Source organism: Tarenaya hassleriana, unplaced genomic scaffold (genome assembly GCF_000463585.1).
Source record: "Tarenaya hassleriana unplaced genomic scaffold, ASM46358v1 Cleome17, whole genome shotgun sequence".
Taxonomy (NCBI): Eukaryota; Viridiplantae; Streptophyta; class Magnoliopsida; order Brassicales; family Cleomaceae; genus Tarenaya; species Tarenaya hassleriana.
Genome location: NW_010965122.1, coordinates 1,258,814 through 1,273,344, shown reverse-complemented (window position 1 = coordinate 1,273,344; position 14,531 = coordinate 1,258,814). Strand labels below are relative to the sequence as shown.

General features: G+C 39.4%; 3 protein-coding genes, 1 long non-coding RNA gene and 1 pseudogene across 9 annotated transcripts in view; 2 read left to right on the top strand and 3 right to left on the bottom strand.

The window, feature by feature from the left end:
* The window catches only part of LOC104809929 (actin-1-like), a 3,068-nt gene extending 1,163 nt beyond the window's left edge, over positions 1-1,905 (top strand). For both annotated transcript variants that reach the window (XM_010536055.2, XM_010536056.2), the window contains exons 3-5: positions 76-469; positions 833-1,446; positions 1,546-1,905. In XM_010536055.2, the coding sequence (XP_010534357.1) occupies positions 76-469; positions 833-1,446; positions 1,546-1,611 (1,074 nt within the window). In that variant the 3' untranslated portion in view covers positions 1,612-1,905. The remainder of the gene's footprint in view (positions 1-75; positions 470-832; positions 1,447-1,545) is intronic.
* Positions 1,906-2,014: 109 nt separating this feature from the next.
* Positions 2,015-4,463, bottom strand: LOC104809930 (annotated as a pseudogene).
* On the bottom strand, positions 4,129-6,989 carry LOC104809931 (zinc finger CCCH domain-containing protein 36-like). 2 transcript variants are annotated; one of them, XM_010536058.2, is made up of 3 exons: positions 6,769-6,989; positions 5,711-5,771; positions 4,129-5,091 (listed from the first exon to the last, which is right to left on the bottom strand). In XM_010536058.2, exons 1-3 carry the CDS (start codon positions 6,842-6,844, stop codon positions 4,512-4,514), a joined length of 717 nt encoding a protein of 238 aa, XP_010534360.1. In that variant the 5' UTR covers positions 6,845-6,989; the 3' UTR covers positions 4,129-4,511. The 2 variants fall into 2 exon arrangements, with proteins under 2 accessions (XP_010534360.1, XP_019057709.1); XM_019202164.1 differs by lacking the exon at positions 5,711-5,771 and having other exon boundaries at positions 6,769-6,858.
* A 935-nt stretch (positions 6,990-7,924) lies between these two features.
* LOC104809926 lies at positions 7,925-9,780 on the top strand. Of its 4 annotated transcripts, none has more exons than XR_771228.1 (5): positions 7,925-8,178; positions 8,552-8,613; positions 8,927-9,003; positions 9,111-9,200; positions 9,285-9,780. It is a non-coding gene; the product is annotated as an uncharacterized LOC104809926 (long non-coding RNA). The 4 variants fall into 4 exon arrangements; XR_771229.1 differs by having other exon boundaries at positions 9,111-9,545; positions 9,629-9,780; XR_771226.1 differs by having other exon boundaries at positions 9,111-9,780.
* On the bottom strand, positions 9,157-13,957 carry LOC104809928 (protein EMSY-LIKE 1-like). Its single transcript, XM_010536054.1, has 10 exons — positions 13,638-13,957; positions 12,614-12,821; positions 12,402-12,511; positions 12,178-12,295; positions 11,869-12,039; positions 11,328-11,396; positions 10,501-10,746; positions 10,024-10,092; positions 9,858-9,921; positions 9,157-9,451 (listed from the first exon to the last, which is right to left on the bottom strand). Exons 2-10 carry the CDS (start codon positions 12,698-12,700, stop codon positions 9,399-9,401), a joined length of 987 nt encoding a protein of 328 aa, XP_010534356.1. The 5' UTR covers positions 12,701-12,821; positions 13,638-13,957; the 3' UTR covers positions 9,157-9,398.
* Between the last annotated feature and the right edge of the window lie 574 nt (positions 13,958-14,531).

The following is a 14,531-nucleotide window of genomic DNA, read 5'->3' as shown; positions in this document are numbered from 1 at the left end:
TCTTCCGCACTTGTTTATGGTAGCGATAATTCCATGTATATATAAGAATCCTTGTTAAATTATGTATGAACTTAGGCTGGATTTGCTGGAGATGATGCCCCGAGAGCTGTCTTCCCCAGCATTGTTGGTCGCCCTCGCCACACTGGTGTGATGGTCGGTATGGGCCAAAAGGATGCCTATGTTGGTGATGAGGCTCAATCAAAGAGAGGTATCCTCACCTTGAAATATCCGATTGAGCATGGTATTGTTAGCAATTGGGATGATATGGAGAAGATTTGGCATCACACTTTCTACAATGAGCTCCGTGTGGCGCCAGAAGAGCACCCGGTCCTTCTCACCGAGGCTCCTCTCAACCCAAAGGCCAACCGTGAGAAAATGACCCAAATTATGTTCGAGACCTTCAACACTCCCGCTATGTATGTTGCTATCCAAGCTGTCCTTTCCCTCTATGCCAGTGGTCGTACAACTGGTAAGCAACTGTGACGCCTTCTTGTGGCTGTTTAAGTTATTTTATGCTATTAACCTAGACAATCTCTATGCATTAGCTCTGTATAATAAGCTGGAAATAGGATCTTGCATATATAGGTTGAACTTATGTGGAAGCTACGGCATTTAACTAACTTGCCCATCTCTGCCTTACTTTTGATTGTGCTGAAACAGTACCTAACCTTTACCGTTGATTATGCTTGTCCATTTTCGTACCAATTGTTTTGTAGCGAAGCAGATGATGATTACTGTTTCGTATTGGTGTTGACAAACTGAGAATGAAAGAATTTACATGCTCTTGTAATCCTGTTGATCTGTATCATGGTTTCTTGCTTTAAAATTCCAGGTATTGTCTTGGACTCTGGAGATGGTGTGAGTCATACTGTCCCCATTTATGAGGGATATGCCCTTCCACACGCCATTCTGCGTCTGGATTTGGCAGGTCGTGACCTTACTGATCACCTAATGAAGATCTTGACCGAGCGTGGTTACTCTTTCACCACCACGGCTGAGCGTGAAATCGTCAGGGACATGAAAGAGAAGCTCGCTTACATAGCTCTCGACTACGAGCAAGAGATGGAGACGTCAAAGACGAGCTCAGCAGTCGAGAAGAGCTATGAACTACCCGATGGGCAGGTCATCACCATAGGTGCTGAGAGATTCCGCTGTCCTGAGGTCCTCTTCCAACCATCCTTCATCGGGATGGAAGCAGCCGGTATTCATGAGACGACATACAACTCCATCATGAAATGTGATGTCGATATCAGGAAGGATCTTTACGGAAACATCGTCCTCAGTGGTGGAACCACCATGTTTCCGGGTATCGCTGACAGGATGAGCAAGGAGATCACGGCTCTGGCTCCCAGCAGCATGAAGATTAAGGTCGTTGCTCCGCCCGAGAGGAAGTACAGTGTATGGATCGGAGGATCCATTCTTGCTTCCCTCAGCACATTCCAACAGGTACCCGAGATTTTCTAACAGCCTCTTCGCTCGAATCTGTTTCCCTTTTCGATGTTTCTCTTTGCGGGTTTTTACGATATGCCTTATCGGTTTTTGTAGATGTGGATAGCTAAGGCAGAGTACGACGAATCAGGGCCGTCGATTGTTCACAGGAAATGCTTCTAGACATTGCAGAAGGTACAGCAATCTGAGTTGTGGACTAAAGAAAAAATTGCCCTTTTGTGCTCCTTAATTCACAGATGCAAAATGGGTTATTTACGACATTTTTTCTTCTTCTTCTTCCTCTTCTTCATTGTTCTTCTTCATTTCTTGAGTTTCATTTCATGCCCTTTTGTTTTGGTGTTTTCTGCCATTTATATCTATAAGCCAATGGACAAAGAGATCGCTTGATTTTGTATTCTTTCTTTGTTTTTGTCATTTCTCAAAACATTGAATATGGAACCTTTAGAGTTCGTGTAATGTTTTATGGTCTTGGCAATTTTTTTTTTGGGGGTCATAAATGAGATTACTTTTCATGATTAAAACCACTCTGCTTTATGATTTACGAAAGGCCGATGCCTTCATGTACCATTCCGAGGTTGTTCCTCCAAACGTGTTTGAGAACTTCATCATGGCCATTTTTATTCACAATTTCAAGGAAGCCCAAGTGCCAAAAATGTGTCAAATATATATATATATATATATATATATATATATATATATATATATATAATCATAATCATTGTATTTCTATATACAGAACGCTATTTCTGAAAATTTTCACAAATAACATAGTGAGGCAATGCCGGGTGAGTGTGCTGAAGGTACGTTATCAGGACGAGGAACCCGTTAATCACGAGGAGCGGCACCCCGTAAAAGCAGAAAACCCAAGCCGTGCCTATTGCAGAGGCGAGACAATAAAGGACATAGCAGACAGTGAGAATACCCGTGTCTGAAATGAATATCTGAAGGTGTTCTCTATCGGAGTAGATGGGGCCGTATGGATCGAAGTGGCAAGCAAACCGGTCGTATGGTCTGCCCGAGACGTTGAACATCAAGTACAGCGGCCATCCGAGGACAAGCTGGACGGTCAGGGTCAGGATTCGGCCGAGAGGGTTGTTGAGGTACTTGGAATACCATCTGATGGCGGATTTCTGCTTGGGGACAAACATTTCGTCTTTGTCGAGGGACCCGGTGTTGGAATGGTGGCGCCGGTGACTGTATTTCCACGAGAAGTAAGGGACGAGGAGAAGCGAATGGAATATGAGGCCAACTGTGTCGTCGAGCCACTGGTAGTCACTGAAAGCATGGTGGCCACACTCGTGGGCTATGACCCAGACACCGGTCAGGACACAGCCCTGACAGGCCCAATAGATCAGCCAGGCCAAATACGAGAGAGGGTGAGGAAGGAGAGTGATGTAGTTGGGAGGCGGCGTAATAGAAGCACGAGGCGACGACGAGGTCGGAGACGAGGTACGGGAAAGAGCGAGGGATAGAGCGCTTGAAACAATGTGGAGAGATTGCTTTCTTGAGATCTCCGAGCGTGAAAGGTGGTTTTGCACATGGAACACGCTTCATAGCGTCGGCTTTGGACTTCTCCGAAGAATGAGGAACTTGCATCCTGCCACCGCACCCATGTTTCTGCAAACGGGAAGAGCAGCAAGCATAATTTGCACAAAACTTTGACACCAGACGGGAACAAATGCTCGATAAACGATACATATTTCTCAAGAGAAAGCCAAGCAAAGCAAGACGTAACGCTCGTACATTCATGTAAACACAATGCAGGCAGTAAAGTATGGATTCAACCGCTTAAAAAGGGCTTTGCTCAAAAAACTTGTCATTCATAAAAGAGAGAGAGAGAACCCAAGTAGAAACCTTTAGGAATCAAAAGCAACGAAAGACCAGAGTCCTGGACGAATTTCCCAGATAGATGGGCTTAAAAACTCGAGGGGCAATGAACGAACCAGCGGTTACAGTTCACTTCGTGGGTGGTCCCTGAAATCAAAACAGGCGAGCAAACAAACATGCGAGCCCTTGGAAAGCAACCCTACTGGAAGAGAAAAAAAGAAAGCAGAGACATATCGGAAGACAATTAAATTGGAAAAAATTTCCATTCGCTTGGGGAGAAAGCAGATGGCACGGCATCACCACAACCAGGGGATTCTGGGATCCGCACAGAAAAATATGGCAATGGAAATCTTTCGTTTGTTTAAAATATCATCAGATTTCTTCACCAGAAACACGAGACCGAAAAATGAAAATCCAGATCGAGAAACAGAAAGCAGAGATATCAACAGATCAATAAACGCCGGAGGCGAGCTCTGTAGGCATTGGAATGCAGCATGCAGAAATACGAGACACGAAACACAGAGATTGAAAAACACAGATTCTGACCTTGAGCTTAATCCAAGAGCAGAGAGAAATGGAATGCGTCCTCACCCTCTCTCTCTCTTCCAATGGCCCTTCGACAGCCGCGCCGCAAAAATATCTCCACGAGAGAATCTGATCTCTCTCTCGTCTCTCACACGCAACAGGCAGGCCTTTCCATGTTCGGCCCGTAATTCAAAAGGCGAGAATAAGAGCGGGGTATTTAACGAAACCGAAGTGCTTCTCTTAATTCCAATTTCACCCCTATATTTTATTTCTTTACACATTTATCCCTATCTTTTTATTTCACCGATTTTACCCCACCACGGAAAAAAATTATAAGAAGTTTCTCGTTTGAAAACTAACCAAATACAATAATCTGTTCTGCTGTTAAGTCACGGTTATAATAAAGACAAGCAGAATAGCCAATTCCACAAACCAAACACTCCAAATCAAGTTTAAGCTTTAGAACACAAGTTAATAGGCACGTCTGAATCTAAACACATTCTAAGAGCTCTGTCTAAATATCTTACCACTACCACAGTTTCATCTATCCTCGAAAAGACTCCTGCTAAACTTACAAAGACAATGATGATGACGACGGTGTTGATGCCTGAATGCTTAGTTTCTCGAAACAACGGGTGATACTATCACCCGACGGGGAATCTCAACATGTGGTGTGTCTGGCAGAGTGGAAACCCCCCCGAGACAACTTACTAAGCGACTCCTGATTTACGAAGCTCGGCTTCACCATGTGCAAAGTGACATCTATCCCCGAAAGTACAGTTCCCTTTAGAGAATCTCTCACAAATCTTGGTCTTGTAGTTGCTTCCTGGATGGGGTTTCCCTTCAAAACCACCACCTGGGGGTTTCTTGGCGGCTGAGCTAACCCTTACTATGAGCTCTCTCACCATTGCGCTGGCTTCGTTTATCTGCTCAAATGTCCCTTCCAGCTCAATGTTCTTCAAGTTCGGGTCTCTCTCGTGATCCTTAATCGATAGCTTTGCCCCCGTCTGACGGCATATCTGTTTGGAATTAATCCCTCCTTTTCCAATGATGGGTCCAGCTAAAGACGCGTCAACACTTATTTTTGCTGTGGCAGAGGCACCAAAACTTAAAACAGAGCCGGTTGCAGGCTCCGTTCTCCCGGGATATCGCCCTGCGCCAGAACCGGGCATGTTTCTAGAGACTTGTGAAACAGGTGGACCGAGATTTGTCATCTGGGCTACGACATTGTACCCACCAGGAACATAGTGCAAGAAGTGGCAGTTCTCACCGAAAGGACACCCAGAGGTGCTGCAATAAAAGCATAGACGATCAGAGAGTAAAACCAATGATATCAACACAGGACAAGAGGAACAAATAGCCAAGGAAAGAGCACACAGCATATCTATCTAGAATCGCGATAATGACAATGTTATCTACCAAACCCAACGCAATGACTTTCAGTGAGAGAATAATCAAATATCTCGACAAATAAACATATTTTTCTTGGTTTTCTTTATGACAACTCTGTTGATAGCACGAGCCTTACTTACCCGACTACCTTCTTTCAAGTTTATATGAAAATTACGCATACCTTACCATCGCACAGTAGAATACAATACCCTTTTTTCAACTGCTGCCAGCTCAAAGAAAACTCAAGTTTTGGTTGATTTTGCGAGTTATACCAGCTGAATTCAAGGTTTCTCAAATTATACTCCCAGCTACGCTTATCCGTTCATAGTAAGAATCACATTTGCTACATTGAATCTTTTTAACTCATTTAGGACGAACGAGATTATGTACCTGTATAACAACTAACCACTTCATTAGCATGATTAATTACACAATAATAATATCATTTGTTAATTTAGGATTGAATCGAAGAGAAACAACAATTCGAATATTATCCCATTCAGAAAAGGATTATAACCTGAAAAATTTTGTGCATGGCTTCGATTTGCTTCCTAAACCAGTTGAATATGATTCCATCTCTGTTGCAAACATTAAGTGTTTTTTCTTAGTTAAAACTTTTCTGTTGTTCAATAATATATCACTTTGGAGTACCTCCAATACACCGAACTCAATTATCTACATGATAGTTGAGACCTAAAAACCAAAGCTACAAAACATTATCAAAGCTTACAAATATTCATTTGCAAGTACAACTGGAGATACAGACCCTTGACAAGGAAAAAACTAAATGTTAACCCGATATTCGCTGCGAAAAAAGGGTTTGTTCTTACACGAGAGAAGAGACTAGAGTGCAAGCTAACTTCATAAAAGATTTTTGCCGAAACCCAAGAATATAGTAAGGAATTACAGCTACGCCAAAATACAAAGGACAGCAGAAAAACGTTCGACTCAAACACGATGTTTTCTCAATTCATGGGCAAAATCTTTGACTCGAACACGATGTTTCCTCAATTCATTGGCTGCAGATGAGGAGGTTTAAGCTCGAGACCAATAGAATATGAATCATCTCTAGTTTCACATAGGCAAAGCTAACAAGGAAGCTGAATGCTTTACACCACGCCTACTTGACAGAAACACTATACATGGACTTAATCCAGAACGAAGGGCAAACCATTTTGTCTTGAGTTCTCCACTGAACTAAGGAAATGCTCCATAGTTGCAATAACAAAACAGAGAACACAGCACCAAGACACGACCATGGAAGGTTCAAGGAACACCTACTATTTTCTTTCAACAACAAGCAGACAAACCCAAGATTCTGAGCACGAGGGGCTCAAACGAACAAACAATATAGAAAAATACATGACGCAAGCCCAAGCTAAGTGGGTAACAGATGTTGTCTCCGAAACTGAGGATCTCGAATCCGAACCCAAATCACAGCCAATGAACGGAAGCACAAGACAAAAATCTCCAGATCCGAATCAGAGGGAATGAACTATGATTATGGTCTGACAGTTTTTCAAACAATGGAAATGAGAGGTCTGGAATCATGCTGGAGAGTGTGAAAGGGCTAACCTTGCTTGGACCTCTTGAATCCGCCATTGAAGTTGTAGGAACCAGCCTCATGACGTTCTCTCTTGCGAGCATCCATGCCAAGTATCCGAGGAAACCCCTAGACACCGATTGGACAGCGAATAGGATAAGACGAGCGAAATCGCTGGAGAGAGAAGAAGAAGAAAAAAAACCCTAATCCTTGAGGTCGTTGTTCAAGAAAGGAGAGAGAATTTTCTTTTTCTTTTTTTTTTCCTCCTTTTCTATCTTGTAAAAAAATTAGGAAGTTTTAACCTAACGTCATTATTTAATTATTTCCTTTTTTAATGACGTCAGTGTCTGGACTTTTTTGGCCCATATATTTTTGGCCGCCCACAGTTATTCTTATTCATACAAGCGCTCAAGAAAAAAAAATAACAATAAATAGTAACAATAAAAAATATTAGATAACATTTTTTTTTTACTTTTTCTAAAAATTGTGATATTTAAAAAATCATTTATAATTTTTGTTTTAATACTCATTCTTTATTATAAACAGGTTGTATTAAGATCCTAAATCCTACTTATATTCTTTCCATACTAAACATAAATAGTAGATATAAATACCCGAAAATATCATTTTGCATATACATGATTTTAAGGTACTCACAACTATTTAAATCCCAATTCAAATCTAAATCTTTGAATATCCGCCAATCGAAATTCAAATAATAAAATTAAAAAAATGAATATCCACGATTATCTTTTTAGTTTTGTTATAAATAATTATACCCTACATCTATATAATATTTTTATAAATATAATTTTTTAGATGAAATAATTTTATATTTTTCAATATTATCTCAAAATAATTAAATTTATTATTATTTATCTTTTATTATCTTTTTTTATCACATACTTTTACCAATCCACGTTTATAAATATATCTTCATATTTTTAAAAATTTTATATATTCTTTCCATCACTTAGATCCAAAATCATTTTATAATTTTTATTTTAAATATATATAATTATATATTTTAAAATAATTGAAGATTGTTATATGTATTTTTCCATTTAAATCCTGAATATGTTAAAAAAATGGAATTTTTTATATTTTACTTTGTATTTCTCAATTTGTTTAATTATGTTTCCAATTTTGTTTTAAAAAAAAGGAGAAAAATTAGGAGTCTCTTCCTTTCTAATTTGACAATCTCAAAGGACGCCCCCAATTGCTCTCTCTCTCTCTCTGACATCCTCCGTTCTCATCGGCAACGATCATCTCCAAATTCCGCTTCTCTCCAGTGATGTTCTTCTCCGAATTCCTGAAATCCGGAATCCCTAGAACGGGTGGTGGTTCTCAGCTCTTGTTCTACGTGTTGCAAAAGCCTGATCGATGACCCTGACGACTTCGCAGGAGCCGATCCCAATCCCTACATGGTTCCTCATCTTGAGGTACGATCGATCCGATGGTTATTTTTCCTGCACTCGAGCTAGGGTTTTTGTGTTTCACCGGATGGTTCGTTTGATTTTGACGTTTTCCTGGTCGTTGATTTCTATGCTGTGTGATATAGTGTTAGTGCTACGCCAGATGCATCTGTGAACCTTGAATCTGATTTAGCCTACAATTGTCACAGAGTTGATGGGTTTTGATCGTTTAAGCTGAATTTGTGTTGCAAGAGCTTATCCAGTTAGAATCAGATTTGTTGAAAAGAGCACTAAACTTGTATTATGAGTTTACGATTTCCTTGATCTTTTCTATAGCATTCCACATGTTTTGAATTCGATTCAGTAACCCACAACGATCAGTGAATCTTTTGAGCTGCAGGAGCACTTTGGATAGAGGATTAATCCCGGATCAAAGATGAAATGGTGGGAGCTGCATTGAAGGTAATGTAATGTTTTCTGTTTGTGTCTAGTGATTCATTTGATTCATAACGGCAAGATGAATGTGTTCGCAAGTGCAAAACATTGGATATATTAGATTCCTGAAGCACAGTCTTGACATAAAAAATTTGCATGAAAAGCATTTGCCTTTGAGGGATTTGTGTTCTTGGTATGGGTTCACAACTGATGTTAGAGTTCATGTTTAGGAGAATCCTTGGGGGTGGGAAACTTAGCTTGTGTTCTTCTGTATTGTAAGAATCATTCTTTGGAATCATTACAGGCCTCTTATCTGCATATCCTTTTTAAACATTTTCAGGAGTTTGCTCTTCATCTGTAATTCAAATAAGCCACCATCATTGCTGGAATACCTCCAAGAAAGTTTTATGGGATGAGGTCAGTGTCTATTAACTATGCCAAACAGAAGCAAATATTAATGACAAAACCAATAATACATTCCATAACCTGAACTGAACGACTAAACATATGAGTTTGGATCTCAGGCCGGATTATCACATCATCATGGTGGTGGACACTGGAGCATTTACATGGTCACAAGTTGTTGTACTTGAAAGCATCGTCATGTTTACAGGGTAAAAATCCTACAGCCAATCCTATAACATCTTTCATACATTAGGAATCACAACTAACAAAACAATCGTCTTCCATCTGCCCAGCACCCTTCTGGATTCGAATCCAAGAACTCGAGGGACACAAAAGAGGAAAACGTTGAGACATCATGCTTGTGATTGAGAAGAATTGATTCCTCGTCTCTCTCCCCATCCTCCTTACTAGACGTTATCCCTCTGCACTGGCAGCTCTTGCGGATACGGTTGTTCTCCCTCTGATTGAACGGGAAAAGTTAAACCAAATGGAAGCAAAGAGGATTTCTTTCATAGTCAAGGAGCATCATCCACAGATAAGAAGCACTATTGCAGGTAAGTTCATCACTGTTTCCATATGGTGGCTGTTCAAATGAGTGAACATAACCGTATACCCATGATTGATTTATCATTTTCAGGCAAGTTCATCACTGTTTCTATATGGAGACTGTTCAAATGAGTGAATATAACCACATACCCATGATTGATTTGTCATTTTCAGACATTATAGTGGTTTAAAGCCGTCCAAAAAATGTGCCCACGAAATTCAATTATAACAGTTTTATCCGTAGTTTCCATTTGAATAGAGGAATTGGGGAAAAAAAGGGTAGCAGTGACAGAAGATTGCCCTTTTGTGTTTATTATTACCGCTTTTGGAATCAGAAGGATCGGCGAGCCTTGCAATGGCCGCAACAAGAGCTTGTTCATGTTCCTGCATGCACACATTGGCCATTCAGAGCATTTATTAATTATATGCCCCTTTACCAAATATTTTTATTCAAAAGACAACATCTAAACAAAAGTAATACAAAACCTTTAGCATTTTCTTGGCTTTCTCGAGCTCCAAAGGGTCGGGATGTGTTTTATCCAATACCCTCTCCACCTATCCAAAACATGCATTAGAACACTGACAACACACGATTTTGTCCGAAATTCTGGTTCGATTATGTATATAAACCAAACCCATCTGAACCGGATAACGTGAATCTGATATAAAATCCAATCCAAAGGTTATAAAGTTTCTAAGATTGAACAATTGAACCGAACCAGAACAGAATATGAATATAACCAAACAAAATTAAAAATTTCTATAAAAAAATTTAGCATTTTTATCATTAAAAATCAAAACCAACCCAAACCGAATGGATATAGTTTTTCCTAAAACCGAGAAAAACAAACTGTAATCAAAACCCAACCAAACCGAAAACCGAACTACCCACCCCTATAGAAGAAAAAGGGTAAAGAATTCACAAACAGCTTGTGTTTTAGTTGCGGATAAAAGCAAGAATACCTCGGTCACAAGTGCATCAGTGTTGAACAATTCGATATCGTCGGAGAACTTTTCTCCGCCTCCACCACCATTTTGTGATGGTAAATGTTGTTGCTCTCTCCTAGGCTGAGTTTTCGAAGGAACTCTCCCTCTACCGCCATCGTGGCTTTGAGATCTCCGACTCCCTCGGACTGGCCCACCTCTGCGCCCTACGTTAAAAGTCGCCCTCGCTTCCTCCCCGTCCCATCTGATATCTTCCGGTGGAATCTGTGCAATTCGTTATGTATCAAACCCGAGCGGAAAAAAAAACATAGATTTGAGTCTCTTACAGAATTCGAATCAAAGACAAAAAAAAGTTCATCAAAACATAAAATATAAGGTGCTGAAAGTAATTCCTGTCATTCAAGAGTATCTATCTTCGTAGTTAAAGAAACACACGAGACGATATGAACGAATCCTTGTCATATGGCTAATCGGAATATTATCATACAGTCGTACAGACAATTAACCAAAAGACAGGACAGGGCAGGACACAAGAACTGTCTTTCAGCATCTAAATCCTTGCGTCTATTGATCATCTCAGGACAGGGAAAACTAATTCAAGCACACATCTCAAATTATCAAAATGGAACCATTACGGATTCTTGAAAATGATGTTGATAAACTGAGCTTCTAGAAAAATGGTATCGGGATAGACTCGCCGGATACACTTTTAGAAATCAATTTTTTTCCCAAAGAAGAGGACATCGTTTTGGCAGAATACAAAAAAGGAACATTTAACCACAGGAACTGAGTTAAGATCTATCAATTTAAGATCATCCCTATGTAAAGAAGACATCAAAGTTTACCTCTTTAAGGTCAACCCATTCCCAAGTCTCACTTGCTGTGTTTATATCATATACCAGTGCATGTCGACCCTGTGAAAGAAACAATGAAAACTTAAACTGAAAGACCCCTTGAGACATGATGCTCAATGATCAAAATGCAACAAAGAAACTGGTTGACTCTGCCAAATTTCTATGCAGTTCCATCTTTTAATGTGCCAGTTCTCTTCCCAAAAGAGCAGTCTTACACAACATAACATAAGAAAATGCTTTCCATCTAAACATACATAATAATAGGCAGAAAGAGGGAAAGCATAAAGATGAAAAAGACAAGCACAAGTATAGGATGATTACCCTCCCAAATAAAGTCAAACAAATCAAATGAGGTTTGACACTAGTCCTTTTAGATAACTGATAGAGATCTAGACATTTGCATTATAGTGCACCTCAAAAAACATACATGCATGTGAATGTGTGAACGTGTGTGTGTATCTGAACAACATATCGCTACACGTAATTCTCATCACCTCGCTATTACACTTAGGCTTCCATTGCTGAAACGTACCTCATCTGTGTTGTATTGGGTAATTACTGCTTCATAGAAGTTGTTGTCTTCAGGCCATTTTGTCCATACTTTTCTACCGACAAGCGCTTCAGCGGGCTCATTTGTCGAAATGGCACCGGATACGACACGATTATTGAATGACCTATTTCCGGTAGAACCAATTGATGGGTACTGCATACCCCACCAATGGATAGATCAGGTTCTGACACACCAAAATACAGAGAGGAAGAAAACAACAGGAAGAATGCTAGATGCTAATCCAAGTCTCTGCTGTGTGTCTATGACAAAAGATGATATCAGAAGTCTTACAGACTGGAAAGTCTTCTGTTTTTTCCGGGAAGCTGAGAAAGTAGGACTAGGAAGAACATCAACAGACTGAGCAGATACATGTCTGGGAACTTGGCCTCCACCTCCCTGTCTCCAATCCCTGATTTTCATTCCATCATACAGCTTAGTTAGCAAGGGCACAAAGATCGCATCTCTTGCAAAGCTTTTCATAGTTCTGCACAGTTGCAAATAATAAGTATTCTGACCTTATCCTTCGGATGGTATCGTCATTATGGACCTTGTTCAGTAGCTCTCTGTGTTCATCATCAGATACCCTCAATTCTTTACGCAGTTCTGTTATCAAGCTTTCTTTTTCCTAAGTTGAAACCATCATAGAACAATGTAAGCCCGGGATTCAGTTGCGGAATCAATAAGAACCTACTAAAGTCTAACCCAACCAATGAAAAGATGGGGCTACCCAAGTAATTGCGTCAGACTGAGCTTTAAAAGCCCTTAATACAGCACAATAAGCTTCCTGCTCAAGTAGATGAATTTGCGTCTCCATGCCACCGTGTAGTTAGATAACAGGCATAAACCTTGAATAGACTGCCCAATGTGCTAATCAACAATGAAACTGCCCTTTTTTAAGACTTTACTTCCATGTGAAAAGCAATTACCGTCGGTATCTGCAGTTTAGCATACTTGTTATAATAAGAACATCGATACATCCAGATATTTACAAGCCGTAAATCACTTGCAGTTACACGGAGGGGGAAACACAACAGAGAACACTTGATGCCAATGAAAGTGCACACCTTTGAGCATAAAGTAATCTTTCACATTCTCTGCCAAAGCTTTTTAGAGAACATGAAAAGGGACTCTTAATAAAAGCACAGACTCTTCCTATTCTTCCCATTATCAAAATGGTTAGCCAGATTGGTAATCGACACATATATTCTTCAGTATTTTAGGTGCTACATAGATATTAGAAGAGTTTAAAATCCTTAATACCGTAGAGTAAGACTAAGATCTATGCACAACCAAACCAACATACGATAGAAGAGCTCATTACAGCTCAGAGCGCCCTTAAATAAGCTGCAAAGAACAGAACTGATAAACATAAACTCCAATTGAGTTACTGTCCTAACAAATTCCAGAGAAAACCTAAATTCCCTGGACATGCTTGCAGAATTCTTCATAGTAGAATTATTTCTTGGCCTCCCAACAGAAAACATAGGTTTTTGCCAATTCGATAAACCTAGAAAGCTCTACGCCCGTATTGAAACCCTAAACCCTAAGCTAGGCGAACCATTTCTAAAACCCTCATTGCAAGTTCCGAGCCAAATCGAACCCTAAAACTACGCATAACCCATTTAAACCATAAAACCTAATCTCCTAGATATCTCAATGAACAGAATAACCAACACTTGGTTCATCAATCGAACCGCAGAAGCAATAATAGCCCGAACGAGGCAGGAAAAAGGCGGAAAGGATCTGCGTACCGCTGTTTCCAGAAGCTTGATGAAAAACCACAAAAGGGTTTTGTAGGTTCGCCCTCTTCACTGACTCCAAAGCGAAAAAAACCCTAAAAATCGAAACGACGCTCGAACAATAACACGCTGCGGAAATGAAGAAGAAATAAGAGCAAACGGGTGGTCAAGGTGAGGGACAAAACGAAGAATTTAAGCAATTGGTATGAGAAATTTGAAGAATTTGACAACGAAAAAGAGGGTTATTTTTCTTATCCTTTTGAAAGAATGATCTAGGAAAAGAGAGAGGGCTCTGTGTTTCACTGGGCGAATTGAACAATTGAGAGCGACGATGAACGAGAAAGTGGTTTGGTCCGAAACCGGCACTGTTCTTATTCTTAAATGACGAAACGATGCGTTTTGGTTTCGAACGCCTTTTCGGCCCAACAGACCTGCCCAGGGAACTTGAATAAATTTGGTTTAACAGAAAATAGGCCCAAATGGCCCAATATATATATTTATTCCCTTGTTAGCAATTGCCGTCCGAAGTAGGTTATTTCGATTTAAAAAAATATATAATTAATTTTTATATTGAATTTGAGTCCTGATTTTTATTTTGGTTTTTTGGTTTTTGTTTTTTAGTTTTTAGTTTTTGGATTTTATAGTTTTTACAGTTTTTTAAAAATTTTATTGGTAAAAATAATATTTGAGTTTTTGATTTTAGATTTTATATTTAAAAATTACCAAAAAAAGTTTTTAATATTAAAAAATCATATTTATTAATACAAGTAATAACTATATAAGATGATTATAATATATATTTTGAATAATAAAATTTGAATTACATATCTTAAATTATAAAACCTTTCTTAAAAAAGATATAAATTATGATAAAAATGGTAAAAATATTGTCTTTATATAGATGTA